General features: G+C 35.5%; 1 protein-coding gene across 1 annotated transcript; it reads left to right on the forward strand.

Annotated features, from left to right (window-relative positions):
• The first annotated feature begins 15,586 nt into the window (after positions 1-15,586).
• On the forward strand, positions 15,587-16,483 carry LOC143260109 (uncharacterized). Its single transcript, XM_076524699.1, has one exon. The coding sequence runs from the start codon at positions 15,587-15,589 to the stop codon at positions 16,481-16,483; it is 897 nt and encodes a 298-aa protein (XP_076380814.1).
• The last annotated feature ends 5,690 nt before the right edge of the window (positions 16,484-22,173 follow it).

Consider the following 22,173-nt stretch of genomic DNA (forward strand, 5'->3'; position numbering starts at 1 on the left):
CTTTTCTGCTTTTTTCAATTTTCTGAAAAATCCTATCATTAGATTTTCTTCAAAGTACGATAATCCTGCTTAAATAACGTTTCTACATAGGGACTGAGCAGTTAGGACGAAATCTAATGTCAGAAAATGGCACTTTACTCTTGTTAATTTTCGGTTTTTTCAATTATCTGAAAAAACCTATCATCAGATTTTTTAAATACGAGAATCTTGCTTAACTAACGCTTTTACATTAGAATTAGGTATTGAGTACGAAATGTAATGTCAGAAAATGGCACTTTACTCTTGTGATTTTTCTGTTTTTTTCAATTTTCTGAAAAATCCTATCATTAGATTTTCTTCAAGACACAATATTCTTGCTTAGATAACGTTTTTACATAGGGATTAAGCATTTAGAACGAAATCTAATGTCAGAAAATGACACTTTACTCTTGTGATTTTACGGTTTTTCCAATTTTCTGAAAAAACCTATCATCAGATTTTTTAAATACGAGAATCTTGCTTAACTAACGATTTTACATTAGAATTAGGTATTGAGTACGAAATATAATGTCAGAAAATGGCGCTTTACTCTAGTAATTTTTCGGTTTTTTCAATTTTCTGAAAGAATCTATCATTAGATCTTTTAAATACGAGAATCTTGCTTAACTACCGATTTTACATTAGAATTAAGTATTTAGAACGAAAACTAAAGTCAGAAAATGGCACTTTACTCTTGTGACTTTTCTGTTTTTTTCAATTTTCTGAAAAATCCTATCATTAGATTTTCTTCAAAGTACGATAATCCTGCTTAAATAACGTTTCTACATAGGGACTGAGCAGTTAGGACGAAATCTAATGTCAGAAAATGGCACTTTACTCTTGTTAATTTTCGGTTTTTTCAATTATCTGAAAAAACCTATCATCAGATTTTTTAAATACGAGAAATTTGCTTAACTAACGCTTTTACATTAGAATTAGGTATTGAGTACGAAATGTAATGTCAGAAAATGGCACTTTACTCTTGTGATTTTTCTGTTTTTTTCAATTTTCTGAAAAATCCTATCATTAGATTTTCTTCAAGACACAATATTCTTGCTTAGATAACGTTTTTACATAGGGATTAAGCATTTAGAACGAAATCTAATGTCAGAAAATGACACTTTACTCTTGTGATTTTACGGTTTTTCCAATTTTCTGAAAAAACCTATCATTAGATTTTCTTCAAAGTACGATAATCCTGCTTAAATAACGTTTTTACATAGGCATTGAGCAGTTAGGACGAAATCTAATGTCAAAAAATGGCACTTTACTCTTGTGAATTTTCGGTTTTTTCAATTATCTGAAAAAACCTATCATCAGATTTTTTAAATACGAGAATCTTGCTTAACTAATGCTTTTACATTAGAATTAGGTATTGAGTACGAAATGTAATGTCAGAAAATGTCAATTTACTCTTGTGAATTTTCGGTTTTTTCAATTTTCTGAAAAAACCTATCATTAGATTTTTTAAATACGAGAATCTTGCTTATCTAACGATTTTACCTTAGCATTAAGTATTTAGAACGAAATGTAATGTCAGAAGATGGCGCTTTACTCTAGTCATTTTTCGGTTTTCTCAAATTTCTGAAAAATCCTAACATTAGATTTTCTTCAAAGTACGATATTCTTGCTTAAATAACGTTTCTACATAGGGATTAAGCATTTAGAACGAATTCTAACGTCAGAAAATTGCGCCTTACTCTAGTGATTTTTCGGTTTTTTCTAATTTCTGAAAGAATCAATCATTAGATTTTCTTCAAAGTCCGATATTCTTGCTTAGATAACGTTTTTACATAGGGATTAAGCATGTAGAACGAAAAGTAATGTCAGAAAATGGCACTTTGCTCTTGTGATTTTTCGGTTTTTCCAATTTTCTGAAAAAACCTATCATTAGATTTTCTTCAAGACACAATATTCTTGCTTAGATAACGTTTTTACATAGGGATTGAGCAGTTAGGACGAAATCTAATGTCTGAAAATGACACTTTACTCTTGTGATTTTACGGTTTTTCCAATTTTCTGAAAAACCCTATCATTAGATTTTCTTCAAGACACAATATTCTTGCTTAGATAACGTTTTTACATAGGGATTAAGCATTTAGAACGAAATCTAATGTCAGAAAATGGCACTTTACTCTTGTGAATTTTCGGTTTTTTCAATTATCTGAAAAAACCTATCATCAGATTTTTTAAATACGAGAATCTTGCTTAACTAACGCTTTTACATTAGAATTAGGTATTGAGTACGAAATGTAATGTCAGAAAATGGCACTTTACTCTTGTGATCTTTCGGTTTTTTTCAATTTTCTGAAAAATCCTATCATTAGATTTTCTTCAAAATACGATATTCGTGCTTACATAACGTTTTTACATAGGGATTAAGCATGTAGAACGAAGTGTAACGTCAGAAAATGGCACTTTGCTCTTGTGATTTCTCGGTTTTTCCAATTTTCTGAAAAAACCTATCATTAGATTTTCTTCAAGACACAATATTCTTGCTTAGATAACGTTTTTACATAGGGATTGAGCAGTTAGGACGAAATCTTATGTCAGAAAATGGCACTTTACTCTTGTGAATTTTCGGTTTTTTCAATTATCTGAAAAAACCTATCATCAGATTTTTTAAATACGAGAATCTTGCCTAACTAACGCTTTTACATTAGAATTAGGTAATGAGTACAAAATTTAATGTCAGAAAATGGCACTTTACTCTTGTGATTTTTCTGTTTTTTTCAATTTTCTGAAAAATCCTATCATTAGATTTTCTTCAAGACACAATATTCTTGCTTAGATAACGTTTTTACATAGGGATTAAGCATTTAGAACGAAATCTAATGTCAGAAAATGACACTTTACTCTTGTGATTTTACGGTTTTTCCAATTTTCTGAAAAAACCTATCACCAGATTTTTTAAATACGAGAATCTTGCTTAACTAACGATTTTATATTAGAATTAGGTATTGAGTACGAAATATAATGTCAGAAAATGGCGCTTTACTCTAGTGATTTTTCGGTTTTTTCAACTTTCTGTAAAAACCAATCATTAGATTTTCTTCAAAGTACGATATTCTTGCTTAAATATCGCTTTTACATAGGGATTAAGCATTTAGAACGAAATCTAATGTCAGAAAATGGCACTTTACTCTTGCGATTTTACGGTTTTTCCAATTTTCTGAAAGAATCTATCATTAGATCTTTTAAATACGAGAATCTTGCTTAACTACCGATTTTACATTAGAATTAAGTATTTAGAACGAAAACTAAAGTCAGAAAATGGCACTTTACTGTAGTGATTTTTCGGTTTTTTCAACTTTCTGTAAAAACCAATCATTAGATTTTCTTCAAAGTACGATATTCTTGCTTAAATATCGTTTTTACATAGGGATTAAGCATTTAGAACGAAATGTAATGTCAGAAAATGGCACATTACTCTTGTGATTTTTCGGTTTTTTTCAATTTTCTGAAAAATCCTATCATTAGATTTTCTTCAAAATACGATACTCGTGCTTAAATAACGTTTTTACATAGGGATTAAGCATTTAGAACGAATTGTAACGTCAGAAAATTGCGCTTTACTCTAGTGATTTTTCGGATTCTTCAATTTTTGAAAAAACCTATCATTAGAATGTTTAAATACGAGAATCTTGCTTAACTACCGATTTTACCTTAGCATTAAGTATTTAGAACGAAATGTAATGTCAGAAGATGGCGCTTTACTCTAGTGATTTTTCGGTTTACTCAAATTTCTGAAAAATCCTAACATTAGATTTTCTTCAAAGTACGATATTCTTGCTTGAATAACGTTTTTACATAGGGATTAAGCATTTAGAACGAAATCTAATGTCAGAAAATGACACTTTACTCTTGTGATTTTACGGTTTTTCCAATTTTCTGAAAAAACCTATCATCAGATTTTTTAAATACGAGAATCTTGCTTAACTAACGCTTTCACATTAGAATTAGGTATTGAGTACGAAATGTAATGTCAGAAAATGGCACTTTACTCTTGTGATTTTTCTGTTTTTTTCAATTTTTGAAAAAACCTATCATTAGATTTTCTTCAAAGTACGATATTCTTGCTTAAATATCGCTTTTACATAGGGATTAAGCATTTAGAACGAAATCTAATGTCAGAAAATGGCACTTTACTCTTGCGATTTTACGGTTTTTCCAATTTTCTGAAAGAATCTATCATTAGATCTTTTAAATACGAGAATCTTGCTTAACTACCGATTTTACATTAGAATTAAGTATTTAGAACGAAAACTAAAGTCAGAAAATGGCACTTTACTGTAGTGATTTTTCGGTTTTTTCAACTTTCTGTAAAAACCAATCATTAGATTTTCTTCAAAGTACGATATTCTTGCTTAAATATCGTTTTTACATAGGGATTAAGCATTTAGAACGAAATGTAATGTCAGAAAATGGCACATTACTCTTGTGATTTTTCGGTTTTTTTCAATTTTCTGAAAAATCCTATCATTAGATTTTCTTCAAAATACGATACTCGTGCTTAAATAACGTTTTTACATAGGGATTAAGCATTTAGAACGAAATGTAATGTCAGAAAATGGCACATTACTCTTGTAATTTTTCGGTTTTTTTCAATTTTCTGAAAAATCCTATCATTAGATTTTCTTCAAAATACGATATTCGTGCTTAAATAACGTTTTTACATAGGGATTAAGCATTTAGAACGAAATGTAATGTCAGAAAATGGCACATTACTCTTGCGATTTTTCGTTTTTTTTCAATTTTCTGAAAAAACCTATCATTAGATTTTCTTCAAGACACAATATTCTTGCTTAGATAACGTTTTTACATAGGGATTAAGCATTTAGAACGAAATGTAACGTCAGAAAATGGCACTTTGCTCTTATGATTTTTCGGTTTTTCCAATTTTCTGAAAAAACCTATCATTAGATTCTCTTCAAGACACAATATTCTTGCTTAGATAACGTTTTTACATAGGGATTAAGCATTTAGAACGAAATCTAATGTCAGAAAATGACACTTTACTCTTGGGATTTTACGGTTTTTCCAATTTTCTGAAAAAACCTATCATCAGATTTTTTAAATACGAGAATCTTGCTTAACTAACGATTTTACATTAGAATTAGGTATTGAGTACGAAATATAATGTCAGAAAATGGCGCTTTACTCTAGTAATTTTTCGGTTTTTTCAATTTTCTGAAAGAATCTATCATTAGATCTTTTAAATACGAGAATCTTGCTTAACTACCGATTTTACATTAGAATTAAGTATTTAGAACGAAAACTAAAGTCAGAAAATGGCACTTTACTCTTGTGACTTTTCTGCTTTTTTCAATTTTCTGAAAAATCCTATCATTAGATTTTCTTCAAAGTACGATAATCCTGCTTAAATAACGTTTCTACATAGGGACTGAGCAGTTAGGACGAAATCTAATGTCAGAAAATGGCACTTTACTCTTGTTAATTTTCGGTTTTTTCAATTATCTGAAAAAACCTATCATCAGATTTTTTAAATACGAGAATCTTGCTTAACTAACGCTTTTACATTAGAATTAGGTATTGAGTACGAAATGTAATGTCAGAAAATGGCACTTTACTCTTGTGATTTTTCTGTTTTTTTCAATTTTCTGAAAAATCCTATCATTAGATTTTCTTCAAGACACAATATTCTTGCTTAGATAACGTTTCTACATAGGGATTAAGCATTTAGAACGAAATCTAATGTCAGAAAATGACACTTTACTCTTGTGATTTTACGGTTTTTCCAATTTTCTGAAAAAACCTATCATCAGATTTTTTAAATACGAGAATCTTGCTTAACTAACGCTTTTACATTAGAATTAGGTATTGAGTACGAAATGTAATGTCAGAAAATGGCACTTTACTCTTGTGATTTTTCTGTTTTTTTCAATTTTCTGAAAAATCCTATCATTAGATTTTCTTCAAGACACAATATTCTTGCTTAGATAACGTTTTTACATAGGGATTAAGCATTTAGAACGAAATCTAATGTCAAAAAATGGCACTTTACTCTTGTGAATTTTCGGTTTTTTCAATTATCTGAAAAAACCTATCATCAGATTTTTTAAATACGAGAATCTTGCTTAACTAATGCTTTTACATTAGAATTAGGTATTGAGTACGAAATGTAATGTCAGAAAATGTCAATTTACTCTTGTGAATTTTCGGTTTTTTCAATTTTCTGAAAAAACCTATCATTAGATTTTTTAAATACGAGAATCTTGCTTATCTAACGATTTTACCTTAGCATTAAGTATTTAGAACGAAATGTAATGTCAGAAGATGGCGCTTTACTCTAGTCATTTTTCGGTTTTCTCAAATTTCTGAAAAATCCTAACATTAGATTTTCTTCAAAGTACGATATTCTTGCTTAAATAACGTTTCTACATAGGGATTAAGCATTTAGAACGAATTCTAACGTCAGAAAATTGCGCCTTACTGTAGTGATTTTTCGGTTTTTTCAACTTTCTGTAAAAACCAATCATTAGATTTTCTTCAAAGTACGATATTCTTGCTTAAATATCGTTTTTACATAGGGATTAAGCATTTAGAACGAAATGTAATGTCAGAAAATGGCACATTACTCTTGTGATTTTTCGGTTTTTTTCAATTTTCTGAAAAATCCTATCATTAGATTTTCTTCAAAATACGATACTCGTGCTTAAATAACGTTTTTACATAGGGATTAAGCATTTAGAACGAATTCTAACGTCAGAAAATTGCGCTTTACTCTAGTGATTTTTCGGATTCTTCAATTTTTGAAAAAACCTATCATTAGAATGTTTAAATACGAGAATCTTGCTTAACTACCGATTTTACCTTAGCATTAAGTATTTAGAACGAAATGTAATGTCAGAAGATGGCGCTTTACTCTAGTGATTTTTCGGTTTACTCAAATTTCTGAAAAATCCTAACATTAGATTTTCTTCAAAGTACGATATTCTTGCTTGAATAACGTTTTTACATAGGGATTAAGCATTTAGAACGAAATCTAATGTCAGAAAATGACACTTTACTCTTGTGATTTTACGGTTTTTCCAATTTTCTGAAAAAACCTATCATCAGATTTTTTAAATACGAGAATCTTGCTTAACTAACGCTTTCACATTAGAATTAGGTATTGAGTACGAAATGTAATGTCAGAAAATGGCACTTTACTCTTGTGATTTTTCTGTTTTTTTCAATTTTTGAAAAAACCTATCATTAGATTTTCTTCAAAGTACGATATTCTTGCTTAAATATCGCTTTTACATAGGGATTAAGCATTTAGAACGAAATCTAATGTCAGAAAATGGCACTTTACTCTTGCGATTTTACGGTTTTTCCAATTTTCTGAAAGAATCTATCATCAGATTTTTTAAATACGAGAATCTTGCTTAACTAACGATTTTACATTAGAATTAGGTATTGAGTACGAAATATAATGTCAGAAAATGGCGCTTTACTCTAGTAATTTTTCGGTTTTTTCAATTTTCTGAAAGAATCTATCATTAGATCTTTTAAATACGAGAATCTTGCTTAACTACCGATTTTACATTAGAATTAAGTATTTAGAACGAAAACTAAAGTCAGAAAATGGCACTTTACTCTTGTGACTTTTCTGCTTTTTTCAATTTTCTGAAAAATCCTATCATTAGATTTTCTTCAAAGTACGATAATCCTGCTTAAATAACGTTTCTACATAGGGACTGAGCAGTTAGGACGAAATCTAATGTCAGAAAATGGCACTTTACTCTTGTTAATTTTCGGTTTTTTCAATTATCTGAAAAAACCTATCATCAGATTTTTTAAATACGAGAATCTTGCTTAACTAACGCTTTTACATTAGAATTAGGTATTGAGTACGAAATGTAATGTCAGAAAATGGCACTTTACTCTTGTGATTTTTCTGTTTTTTTCAATTTTCTGAAAAATCCTATCATTAGATTTTCTTCAAGACACAATATTCTTGCTTAGATAACGTTTTTACATAGGGATTAAGCATTTAGAACGAAATCTAATGTCAGAAAATGACACTTTACTCTTGTGATTTTACGGTTTTTCCAATTTTCTGAAAAAACCTATCATCAGATTTTTTAAATACGAGAATCTTGCTTAACTAACGCTTTTACATTAGAATTAGGTATTGAGTACGAAATGTAATGTCAGAAAATGGCACTTTACTCTTGTGAATTTTCGGTTTTTTCAATTATCTGAAAAAACCTATCATCAGATTTTTTAAATACGAGAATCTTGCTTAACTAATGCTTTTACATTAGAATTAGGTATTGAGTACGAAATGTAATGTCAGAAAATGTCAATTTACTCTTGTGAATTTTCGGTTTTTTCAATTTTCTGAAAAAACCTATCATTAGATTTTTTAAATACGAGAATCTTGCTTATCTAACGATTTTACCTTAGCATTAAGTATTTAGAACGAAATGTAATGTCAGAAGATGGCGCTTTACTCTAGTCATTTTTCGGTTTTCTCAAATTTCTGAAAAATCCTAACATTAGATTTTCTTCAAAGTACGATATTCTTGCTTAAATAACGTTTCTACATAGGGATTAAGCATTTAGAACGAATTCTAACGTCAGAAAATTGCGCCTTACTCTAGTGATTTTTCGGTTTTTTCTAATTTCTGAAAGAATCAATCATTAGATTTTCTTCAAAGTCCGATATTCTTGCTTAGATAACGTTTTTACATAGGGATTAAGCATGTAGAACGAAAAGTAATGTCAGAAAATGGCACTTTGCTCTTGTGATTTTTCGGTTTTTCCAATTTTCTGAAAAAACCTATCATTAGATTTTCTTCAAGACACAATATTCTTGCTTAGATAACGTTTTTACATAGGGATTGAGCAGTTAGGACGAAATCTAATGTCTGAAAATGACACTTTACTCTTGTGATTTTACGGTTTTTCCAATTTTCTGAAAAACCCTATCATTAGATTTTCTTCAAGACACAATATTCTTGCTTAGATAACGTTTTTACATAGGGATTAAGCATTTAGAACGAAATCTAATGTCAGAAAATGGCACTTTACTCTTGTGAATTTTCGGTTTTTTCAATTATCTGAAAAAACCTATCATCAGATTTTTTAAATACGAGAATCTTGCTTAACTAACGCTTTTACATTAGAATTAGGTATTGAGTACGAAATGTAATGTCAGAAAATGGCACTTTACTCTTGTGATCTTTCGGTTTTTTTCAATTTTCTGAAAAATCCTATCATTAGATTTTCTTCAAAATACGATATTCGTGCTTACATAACGTTTTTACATAGGGATTAAGCATGTAGAACGAAGTGTAACGTCAGAAAATGGCACTTTGCTCTTGTGATTTCTCGGTTTTTCCAATTTTCTGAAAAAACCTATCATTAGATTTTCTTCAAGACACAATATTCTTGCTTAGATAACGTTTTTACATAGGGATTGAGCAGTTAGGACGAAATCTTATGTCAGAAAATGGCACTTTACTCTTGTGAATTTTCGGTTTTTTCAATTATCTGAAAAAACCTATCATCAGATTTTTTAAATACGAGAATCTTGCCTAACTAACGCTTTTACATTAGAATTAGGTAATGAGTACAAAATTTAATGTCAGAAAATGGCACTTTACTCTTGTGATTTTTCTGTTTTTTTCAATTTTCTGAAAAATCCTATCATTAGATTTTCTTCAAGACACAATATTCTTGCTTAGATAACGTTTTTACATAGGGATTAAGCATTTAGAACGAAATCTAATGTCTGAAAATGACACTTTACTCTTGTGATTTTACGGTTTTTCCAATTTTCTGAAAAAACCTATCATTAGATTTTCTTCAAGACACAATATTCTTGCTTAGATAACGTTTTCCATAGGGATTAAGCATTTAGAACGAAATCTAATGTCAGAAAATGACACTTTACTCTTGTGATTTTACGGTTTTTCCAATTTTCTGAAAAAACCTATCATTAGATTTTCTTCAAGACACAATATTCTTGCTTAGATAACGTTTTTACATAGGGATTAAGCATTTAGAACGAAATCTAATGTCAGAAAATGACACTTTACTCTTGTGATTTTACGGTTTTTCCAATTTTCTGAAAAAACCTATCACCAGATTTTTTAAATACGAGAATCTTGCTTAACTAACGATTTTATATTAGAATTAGGTATTGAGTACGAAATATAATGTCAGAAAATGGCGCTTTACTCTAGTGATTTTTCGGTTTTTTCAACTTTCTGTAAAAACCAATCATTAGATTTTCTTCAAAGTACGATATTCTTGCTTAAATATCGCTTTTACATAGGGATTAAGCATTTAGAACGAAATCTAATGTCAGAAAATGGCACTTTACTCTTGCGATTTTACGGTTTTTCCAATTTTCTGAAAGAATCTATCATTAGATCTTTTAAATACGAGAATCTTGCTTAACTACCGATTTTACATTAGAATTAAGTATTTAGAACGAAAACTAAAGTCAGAAAATGGCACTTTACTGTAGTGATTTTTCGGTTTTTTCAACTTTCTGTAAAAACCAATCATTAGATTTTCTTCAAAGTACGATATTCTTGCTTAAATATCGTTTTTACATAGGGATTAAGCATTTAGAACGAAATGTAATGTCAGAAAATGGCACATTACTCTTGTGATTTTTCGGTTTTTTTCAATTTTCTGAAAAATCCTATCATTAGATTTTCTTCAAAATACGATACTCGTGCTTAAATAACGTTTTTACATAGGGATTAAGCATTTAGAACGAATTCTAACGTCAGAAAATTGCGCTTTACTCTAGTGATTTTTCGGATTCTTCAATTTTTGAAAAAACCTATCATTAGAATGTTTAAATACGAGAATCTTGCTTAACTACCGATTTTACCTTAGCATTAAGTATTTAGAACGAAATGTAATGTCAGAAGATGGCGCTTTACTCTAGTGATTTTTCGGTTTACTCAAATTTCTGAAAAATCCTAACATTAGATTTTCTTCAAAGTACGATATTCTTGCTTGAATAACGTTTTTACATAGGGATTAAGCATTTAGAACGAAATCTAATGTCAGAAAATGACACTTTACTCTTGTGATTTTACGGTTTTTCCAATTTTCTGAAAAAACCTATCATCAGATTTTTTAAATACGAGAATCTTGCTTAACTAACGCTTTCACATTAGAATTAGGTATTGAGTACGAAATGTAATGTCAGAAAATGGCACTTTACTCTTGTGATTTTTCTGTTTTTTTCAATTTTTGAAAAAACCTATCATTAGATTTTCTTCAAAGTACGATATTCTTGCTTAAATATCGCTTTTACATAGGGATTAAGCATTTAGAACGAAATCTAATGTCAGAAAATGGCACTTTACTCTTGCGATTTTACGGTTTTTCCAATTTTCTGAAAGAATCTATCATTAGATCTTTTAAATACGAGAATCTTGCTTAACTACCGATTTTACATTAGAATTAAGTATTTAGAACGAAAACTAAAGTCAGAAAATGGCACTTTACTGTAGTGATTTTTCGGTTTTTTCAACTTTCTGTAAAAACCAATCATTAGATTTTCTTCAAAGTACGATATTCTTGCTTAAATATCGTTTTTACATAGGGATTAAGCATTTAGAACGAAATGTAATGTCAGAAAATGGCACATTACTCTTGTGATTTTTCGGTTTTTTTCAATTTTCTGAAAAATCCTATCATTAGATTTTCTTCAAAATACGATACTCGTGCTTAAATAACGTTTTTACATAGGGATTAAGCATTTAGAACGAAATGTAATGTCAGAAAATGGCACATTACTCTTGTAATTTTTCGGTTTTTTTCAATTTTCTGAAAAATCCTATCATTAGATTTTCTTCAAAATACGATATTCGTGCTTAAATAACGTTTTTACATAGGGATTAAGCATTTAGAACGAAATGTAATGTCAGAAAATGGCACATTACTCTTGCGATTTTTCGTTTTTCTTCAATTTTCTGAAAAAACCTATCATTAGATTTTCTTCAAGACACAATATTCTTGCTTAGATAACGTTTTTACATAGGGATTAAGCATTTAGAACGAAATGTAACGTCAGAAAATGGCACTTTGCTCTTATGATTTTTCGGTTTTTCCAATTTTCTGAAAAAACCTATCATTAGATTCTCTTCAAGACACAATATTCTTGCTTAGATAACGTTTTTACATAGGGATTAAGCATTTAGAACGAAATCTAATGTCAGAAAATGACACTTTACTCTTGGGATTTTACGGTTTTTCCAATTTTCTGAAAAAACCTATCATCAGATTTTTTAAATACGAGAATCTTGCTTAACTAACGATTTTACATTAGAATTAGGTATTGAGTACGAAATATAATGTCAGAAAATGGCGCTTTACTCTAGTAATTTTTCGGTTTTTTCAATTTTCTGAAAGAATCTATCATTAGATCTTTTAAATACGAGAATCTTGCTTAACTACCGATTTTACATTAGAATTAAGTATTTAGAACGAAAACTAAAGTCAGAAAATGGCACTTTACTCTTGTGACTTTTCTGCTTTTTTCAATTTTCTGAAAAATCCTATCATTAGATTTTCTTCAAAGTACGATAATCCTGCTTAAATAACGTTTCTACATAGGGACTGAGCAGTTAGGACGAAATCTAATGTCAGAAAATGGCACTTTACTCTTGTTAATTTTCGGTTTTTTCAATTATCTGAAAAAACCTATCATCAGATTTTTTAAATACGAGAATCTTGCTTAACTAACGCTTTTACATTAGAATTAGGTATTGAGTACGAAATGTAATGTCAGAAAATGGCACTTTACTCTTGTGATTTTTCTGTTTTTTTCAATTTTCTGAAAAATCCTATCATTAGATTTTCTTCAAGACACAATATTCTTGCTTAGATAACGTTTTTACATAGGGATTAAGCATTTAGAACGAAATCTAATGTCAGAAAATGACACTTTACTCTTGTGATTTTACGGTTTTTCCAATTTTCTGAAAAAACCTATCATCAGATTTTTTAAATACGAGAATCTTGCTTAACTAACGATTTTACATTAGAATTAGGTATTGAGTACGAAATATAATGTCAGAAAATGGCGCTTTACTCTAGTAATTTTTCGGTTTTTTCAATTTTCTGAAAGAATCTATCATTAGATCTTTTAAATACGAGAATCTTGCTTAACTACCGATTTTACATTAGAATTAAGTATTTAGAACGAAAACTAAAGTCAGAAAATGGCACTTTACTCTTGTGACTTTTCTGTTTTTTTCAATTTTCTGAAAAATCCTATCATTAGATTTTCTTCAAAGTACGATAATCCTGCTTAAATAACGTTTCTACATAGGGACTGAGCAGTTAGGACGAAATCTAATGTCAGAAAATGGCACTTTACTCTTGTTAATTTTCGGTTTTTTCAATTATCTGAAAAAACCTATCATCAGATTTTTTAAATACGAGAAATTTGCTTAACTAACGCTTTTACATTAGAATTAGGTATTGAGTACGAAATGTAATGTCAGAAAATGGCACTTTACTCTTGTGATTTTTCTGTTTTTTTCAATTTTCTGAAAAATCCTATCATTAGATTTTCTTCAAGACACAATATTCTTGCTTAGATAACGTTTTTACATAGGGATTAAGCATTTAGAACGAAATCTAATGTCAGAAAATGACACTTTACTCTTGTGATTTTACGGTTTTTCCAATTTTCTGAAAAAACCTATCATTAGATTTTCTTCAAAGTACGATAATCCTGCTTAAATAACGTTTTTACATAGGCATTGAGCAGTTAGGACGAAATCTAATGTCAAAAAATGGCACTTTACTCTTGTGAATTTTCGGTTTTTTCAATTATCTGAAAAAACCTATCATCAGATTTTTTAAATACGAGAATCTTGCTTAACTAATGCTTTTACATTAGAATTAGGTATTGAGTACGAAATGTAATGTCAGAAAATGTCAATTTACTCTTGTGAATTTTCGGTTTTTTCAATTTTCTGAAAAAACCTATCATTAGATTTTTTAAATACGAGAATCTTGCTTATCTAACGATTTTACCTTAGCATTAAGTATTTAGAACGAAATGTAATGTCAGAAGATGGCGCTTTACTCTAGTCATTTTTCGGTTTTCTCAAATTTCTGAAAAATCCTAACATTAGATTTTCTTCAAAGTACGATATTCTTGCTTAAATAACGTTTCTACATAGGGATTAAGCATTTAGAACGAATTCTAACGTCAGAAAATTGCGCCTTACTCTAGTGATTTTTCGGTTTTTTCTAATTTCTGAAAGAATCAATCATTAGATTTTCTTCAAAGTCCGATATTCTTGCTTAGATAACGTTTTTACATAGGGATTAAGCATGTAGAACGAAAAGTAATGTCAGAAAATGGCACTTTGCTCTTGTGATTTTTCGGTTTTTCCAATTTTCTGAAAAAACCTATCATTAGATTTTCTTCAAGACACAATATTCTTGCTTAGATAACGTTTTTACATAGGGATTGAGCAGTTAGGACGAAATCTAATGTCTGAAAATGACACTTTACTCTTGTGATTTTACGGTTTTTCCAATTTTCTGAAAAACCCTATCATTAGATTTTCTTCAAGACACAATATTCTTGCTTAGATAACGTTTTTACATAGGGATTAAGCATTTAGAACGAAATCTAATGTCAGAAAATGGCACTTTACTCTTGTGAATTTTCGGTTTTTTCAATTATCTGAAAAAACCTATCATCAGATTTTTTAAATACGAGAATCTTGCTTAACTAACGCTTTTACATTAGAATTAGGTATTGAGTACGAAATGTAATGTCAGAAAATGGCACTTTACTCTTGTGATCTTTCGGTTTTTTTCAATTTTCTGAAAAATCCTATCATTAGATTTTCTTCAAAATACGATATTCGTGCTTACATAACGTTTTTACATAGGGATTAAGCATGTAGAACGAAGTGTAACGTCAGAAAATGGCACTTTGCTCTTGTGATTTCTCGGTTTTTCCAATTTTCTGAAAAAACCTATTGTAGCAGCCATTATGCTGCAACTACGCGCCCGCCTAAAGAAACTTTCGTTTTTATGGCGGTACACGGCCGGCGACGGAATAACAGTTAGCGGATTCGCTTGCAGAGGCCAAGGACGAAGTAATAAACTTTCCCTGGCCGTTGCAAGTCGAGAAGGATTTTAGTAACCTTTTTTAACAACCTCACGTGTACAGCAGATGTTGCTGAAAAATAATTACCGGCCGCCTACCGCTACAGGGCTACCTGGCCGCGCGTTTAGCGCGGCCCCGGAAAACCCTGAGGAGAAACCGTTTCCTTGGACAAAGGAAGACGAGGTTCCGCCGAACGGATATAAGCGGCAAAAATCGGCCGCCCAAGAATCGAACAGTTCAGTCAGTTCGGAGAGTCTGGCCAGGACAGTCCGGTCAGAACAGCACGGTTCCGAGTAACGCTTAAGTCCGCGAACGAGTCAGTGCAACATTATAATTGAGGGTACGGAACATCTCGCGTACGCGGCTCCCTCAATTAATTGGTGACCCCGACGTGATCGGGATACGGAACGAATTCCATTGAACCACGCGACCGCAAAATTAAGAAGGATGGCCTCAGGAAGTAACACCACGCCAGGCCCCCCTAACGAGGGAGGAGCAACGATAGGACGGGTAGCCGTCCGCATTCCCGAATTTTGCGCCTCAGACCCAGAACTGTGGTTTAGCATGGTCGAACGCAGCTTCGAAGCATCGGGAGTGACCGCGGAAAACACGATGTTCGGGTACATACTGGGGGCACTAAACCCGGTGCACGCGGCGGAGGTCCGTGACGTGATCATGAACCCGCCGGGTTCGGGACAGTATCAAAAGCTGAAGACAGAGCTGATTCGACGGCTCAGCTCAACGCAGGAACAGAAGACCCGACGTTTACTGGAGTCAGAAGAGATCGGCGATCGAAAGCCGTCGCAGTTTCTACGGCATCTGAGAAGACTAGCGGGAACCGCAGTCTCCGACAGCGTGCTACGCACACTCTGGGTAGGGAGGTTACCCACCAATATGCAGGTCATTTTGGCCACCCAAACGGACGCGGAACTGGACAAGGTGGCCGACCTGGCCGACGTGATCGCGGACACAACAGGCCCCCGCATGCAGGTAGCCGAGACAACAACGCGGGTCCCGCCGGCCGCGATGCAAACCGGGGCGACGAACGAATTAGAGGCCCTGCTTAACGTGAAGTTGGCCCAACTCACCCTGTCGTTCCGCCAAGAAGTCGAAGCGATCAGGCAGGAACTCCGCAGCGAGGGGCGATCGTCGCGTTACGACCAGAGTGTTCGGCCCAGGTCACCTTCTCGACAGTTTCGACGACGGCGTTCTGTGTCACGCCGACGCCTGCAAGAAAGGCAAGGGAGATGTTTCTACCACTGGCGCTGGGGAAGCAACGCTGAGCGCTGCGAACCCCCGTGCAATTGGAGCGGAGCATCGGGAAACGACCCGGGCGGTCGTTGATGACGGCGGACGACACTTGCCCGACACCACACCGTCTGTTCGTGTCCGACGTGAAGACAAAGACGCGATTTCTGGTCGACACCGGCGCCGACCTGTGCGTGTACCCGCGGTCGATGATCCGGGGTCGCGCCGAAAGATCACCGTATGTACTGTTCGCAGCCAACGGATCCGAAATAGCGACCTACGGTGCGGTTACGCTGACGTTGAATTTGGGGCTACGTCGGGCGTTCACGTGGCGTTTCGTAGTCGCCGAGGTGTCGAAACCTATAATTGGTGTCGATTTCCTCTACCACTATGGGTTACTTGTCGACATACGAAACCGACGTTTGTCGGACCATCTGACGTCAATGTCAGTGCCAGGACGACCCGTGAATGGAAGTGACCGAGCAGAACCGAGCGTGAAGACGGTCACCGGTACTTCCATCTACGTAGACTTGCTCCAACGTTTCCCTGAAATTACGAGACCGGAAGGGATCCCGTCCCCAGCGAAACACAACACGGTGCACTACATCCGGACAACATCGGGCCAGCCAGTGAGCTGTCGACCACGGCGTCTCGCACCAGAACGTTTTCGAGCCGCCAAGAAGGAGTTCGAAAAAATGATCCAGCTTGGAGTGGCGAGGCCGTCCGAAAGCAGCTGGTCATCCCCGTTGCACGTTGTACCGAAGAAGGAGCCGGGCGAATGGAGACCGTGCGGGGACTATCGCGCACTCAACGCACGAACTCTCCCCGATAGGTATCCAGTAAAGCATATCGAAGACTTTGCACACAATTTAGCCGGTAAGCGAGTGTTTTCTACAATAGACTTAGTGCGTGCGTACCACCAAATTCCGGTGGCAGCCGAGGATATGTGCAAAACCGCGGTCACGACCCCCTTCGGTTTGTTCGAGTTCGCGTGTATGCCTTTCGGGCTGCGCAACGCGGCGCAGACTTTCCAACGTTTTATCGACGAGGTGCTGCGCGGTTTAGACTTTGCATACGCGTACATAGACGATATAATCGTGGCATCGGAAACCGAGGAAGAACACCTCGAACATTTAGAACTACTGTTCCGTAGACTTAAGGCGTATGGGGTGGTGATAAATTCCGGTAAGTGCGTGTTCGGTAAGGCTGAAGTGCAGTTTTTAGGGTATGGGGTGTCTGAAAAGGGCACGCAACCGTTACCAAGTAAAGTGCGCGCGATTGTAGACTATACCCAGCCGACCACGGCGAAGCAGCTTCGGCAGTTCCTGGGTATGATGAACTTCTATAGGCGGTTCATACCTAGGGCTGCACAAACACAGGCGCCGCTTAACGAATTGCTCCGGGACAACAAGAAGGGATGCACACCAGTCACCTGGACACCCGAGGCAACAGCGGCGTTCGAGGAGTCGAAGCGGGCTCTGGCGCAAGCCACGTTGTTGGTGCACCCCCGAGCCAACGCTCCACTCGCGCTTACCTGCGACGCCTCGGATTTCGCTGTCGGAGCAGTGTTACATCAGGATTCCGGCAAGGGTTGGGAACCCTTAAGTTTCTTTTCCAGAAAACTCAGCCCTGCCGAGATGAACTATGGAGCATACGACCGAGAGCTGCTGGCCATTTACCTCGCCATTAAAAATTTTAGGCACATGGTCGAGGGACGTCCTTTCGCCATAATGACGGACCACAAACCGCTAATCTACGCGTTCCAGCAGAAGCCGGAGAAGTGTTCGCCCAGGCAGTTTCGGTACCTCGAATTTATCGGACAATTTTCAACCGATATCCGACACGTAGCCGGCAAGGACAACGTCGTAGCTGACACCATGTCCCGAATCGAGGAAATCGACGGACCCTTCAGCTACGAAGAGCTGGCAGCGTCACAAGAGGCCGATGCGGAACTCCAGGCGTACTTGCGGGGAGAAACGGCGAGTACGTTAAATATAAAGAGGGTGGCGATCCCCGGCACGTCAAGGTTGGTGTACTGCGACGTATCCACAGGCGCAGTAAGGCCGTTGCTGACGAAACCGTTCCGACGCGCCGCTTTCGATATGGTCCATAGGCTCGCGCATCCCGGCGTTAAAGCAACCGTAAGGTTGGTGACGGAACGTTACGTTTGGCCGTCGGTAAAGTCGGATTGCAGACGGTGGGCCCAAGCTTGCGTTCCATGTCAACGGGCAAAAGTCTCCCGGCACGTACACGCGCCAACGGGGAAGTTCACGCCATCGGGTAGGTTCGAACACGTTCACATCGATATTGTAGTGTTACCCGTGTCCGAAGGACACAGGTATTGCCTTACCTGCGTCGACCGTTTTACCCGATGGCCAGAAGCGTTCCCGTTGGAAAACCAAGAGGCGCCCACGGTTGCACGGGCATTTTACGAGGGGTGGATAACCCGGTTTGGTACCCCGTTAAGAGTAACCACGGACCAGGGAAGGCAGTTCGAGTCGAACCTGTTTAATCAATTAAGCATACTGACAGGAACGGCCCATCTGAGGACAACGGCATACCATCCGGCAGCAAATGGTATGGTGGAGCGGCTGCACCGCCAATTAAAGGCCGCTATCCGGTGTCACAGCAACACGCAGTGGACTAAAGTCCTTCCAACCATTTTGCTGGGCATACGCGCAGCCTGGAAGGAAGACGTCAAGGCGACAGCAGCGGAATTGGTATACGGCGAGACGTTGCGCCTACCGGGCGAGTTTCTATCGCCGCAGCCAGCTCCAGCGGACCTCGACGCAGCCGATTTCGTCAAGGAACTACGCCATCATTTCCGGCAGGTCACGCCAGCTCCGGGGAGCCAGCACGGAACGAAACGAACATTCGTGTTTAAAGATCTGGCGAACACGAAGGAGGTATTCGTCAGAAATGACACCGTGCGGAGCTCGGTGCAGCCGCCATACGACGGACCATACAGAGTGCTAAACCGAGGGGCGAGAACTTTCACATTGGACATTAAGGGCAAACCGGTAGTTGTTACTTTAGATAGATTGAAACCGGCGTATATTGTCTCTGATGTTGTCGAAGGGGCATCAGCCCAATCACAGCAAGAGGCGCAGACGCCGACGCCGACCCCAGTAGGGCAAGAAAACGGTCGAGTTACACGCTCGGGAAGACGCGTGAGATTCCCCGACCGATTTCAAATCGCGCGAGTGAGATATGTGTAAATATGCAAGAGAGTGTGCGTTACCATTGTGTATGGATGGGTGTGCATAGAATAGTTCGTGATCTGTCAATCACTGGCGGGGGGGTGATGTAGCAGCCATTATGCTGCAACTACGCGCCCGCCTAAAGAAACTTTCGTTTTTATGGCGGTACACGGCCGGCGACGGAATAACAGTTAGCGGATTCGCTTGCAGAGGCCAAGGACGAAGTAATAAACTTTCCCTGGCCGTTGCAAGTCGAGAAGGATTTTAGTAACCTTTTTTAACAACCTCACGTGTACAGCAGATGTTGCTGAAAAATAATTACCGGCCGCCTACCGCTACAGGGCTACCTGGCCGCGCGTTTAGCGCGGCCCCGGAAAACCCTGAGGAGAAACCGTTTCCTTGGACAAAGGAAGACGAGGTTCCGCCGAACGGATATAAGCGGCAAAAATCGGCCGCCCAAGAATCGAACAGTTCAGTCAGTTCGGAGAGTCTGGCCAGGACAGTCCGGTCAGAACAGCACGGTTCCGAGTAACGCTTAAGTCCGCGAACGAGTCAGTGCAACATTATAATTGAGGGTACGGAACATCTCGCGTACGCGGCTCCCTCACTATCATTAGATTTTCTTCAAGACACAATATTCTTGCTTAGATAACGTTTTTACATAGGGATTGAGCAGTTAGGACGAAATCTTATGTCAGAAAATGGCACTTTACTCTTGTGAATTTTCGGTTTTTTCAATTATCTGAAAAAACCTATCATCAGATTTTTTAAATACGAGAATCTTGCTTAACTAACGCTTTTACATTAGAATTAGGTATTGAGTACGAAATGTAATGTCAGAAAATGTCACACTACTCTTGTGAATTTTCGGTTTTTTCAATTTTCTGAAAAAACCTATCATTAGATTTTCTTCAAAGTACGATATTCCTGCTTAAATAACGTTTTTACATAGGGACTGAGCAGTTAGGACGAAATCTAATGTCAGAAAATGGCACTTTACTCTTGTGAATTTTCGGTTTTTTCAATTATCTGAAAAAACCTATCATCAGATTTTTTAAATACGAGAATCTTGCTTAACTAACGCTTTTACATTAGAATTAGGTATTGAGTACGAAATGTAATGCCAGAAAATGGCACTTTACTCTTGTGAATTTTCGGTTTTTTCAATTTTCTGAAAAAACCTATCATTAGATTTTCTTCAAAGTACGATATTCCTGCTTAAATAACGTTTTTACATAGGGATTGAGCAGTTAGGACGAAATCTAATGTCAGAAAATGGCACTTTACTCTTGTGAATTTTCGGTTTTTTCAATTATCTGAAAAATCCTATCATCAGATTTTTTAAATACGAGAATCTTGCTTAACTAACGCTTTTACATTAGAATTAGGTATTGAGTACGAAATGTAATGTCAGAAAATGGCACTTTACTCTTGTGATTTTTCTGTTTTTTTCAATTTTTGAAAAAACCTATCATTAGAATGTTTAAATACGAGAATCTTGCTTAACTACCGATTTTACCTTAGCATTAAGAATTTAGAACGAAATCTAATGTCAGAAAATGGCACTTTACTCTTGTGAATTTTCGGTGTTTTCAATTTTCTGAAAAAACCTATCATTAGATTTTCTTCAAAGTACGATAATCCTGCTTAAATAACGTTTTTACATAGGGATTGAGCAGTTAGGACGAAATCTAATGACAGAAAATGGCACTTTACTGTTGTGAATTTTCGGTTTTTTCAATTATCTGAAAAAACCTATCATCAGATTTTTTAAATACGAAAATCTTGCTTAACTAACGCTTTTACATTAGAATTAGGTATTGAGTACGAAATGTAATGTCAGAAAATGGCACTTTACTCTAGTGATTTTTCGGTTTTTTCAACTTTCTGTAAAAACCAACCATTAGATTTTCTGCAAAGTACGATATTCTTGCTTAAATAACGTTTTTACATAGGGATTAAGCATTTAGAACAAAATCTAATGTCAGAAAATGGCACTTTACTCTTGTGATTTTTCGGTTTTTTCAATTTTCTGAAAACACCTCCCACTAGATTTTCTTCAAAGTACGATATTCTTGCTTAAATATCGTTTTTACATACGGATTAAGCACTTAGAACGAAATCTAATGTCAGAAAATGACACTTTACTCTTGTGAATTTTCGGTTTTTTCAATTTTCTGAAAAATCCTATCATTAGATTTTCTTCAAAATACGATATTCGTGCTTAAATAACGTTTTTACATAGGGATTAAGCATTTAGAACGAAATGTAATGTCAGAAAATGGCACATTACTCTTGTGATTTTTCGGTTTTTTTCAATTTTCTGAAAAATCCTATCATTAGATTTTCTTCAAAGTACGATATTCCTGCTTAGATAACGTTTTTACATAGGGATTGAGCAGTTAGGACGAAATCTAATGTCAGAAAATGGCACTTTACTCTTGTGAATTTTCGGTTTTTTCAATTATCTGAAAAATCCTATCATCAGATTTTTTAAATACGAGAATCTTGCTTAACTAACGCTTTTACATTAGAATTAGGTATTGAGTACGAAATGTAATGCCAGAAAATGGCACTTTACTCTTG

This window comes from Megalopta genalis, chromosome 10 (assembly GCF_051020955.1).
Source record: "Megalopta genalis isolate 19385.01 chromosome 10, iyMegGena1_principal, whole genome shotgun sequence".
NCBI lineage: Eukaryota > Metazoa > Arthropoda > Insecta > Hymenoptera > Halictidae > Megalopta > Megalopta genalis.

Excerpts from the sequence above, each read along its gene's own strand:
- LOC143260109 (XM_076524699.1), top strand. The coding sequence starts at position 15,587 with ATGGCCTCAGGAAGTAACACCACGCCAGGCCCCCCTAACGAGGGAGGA.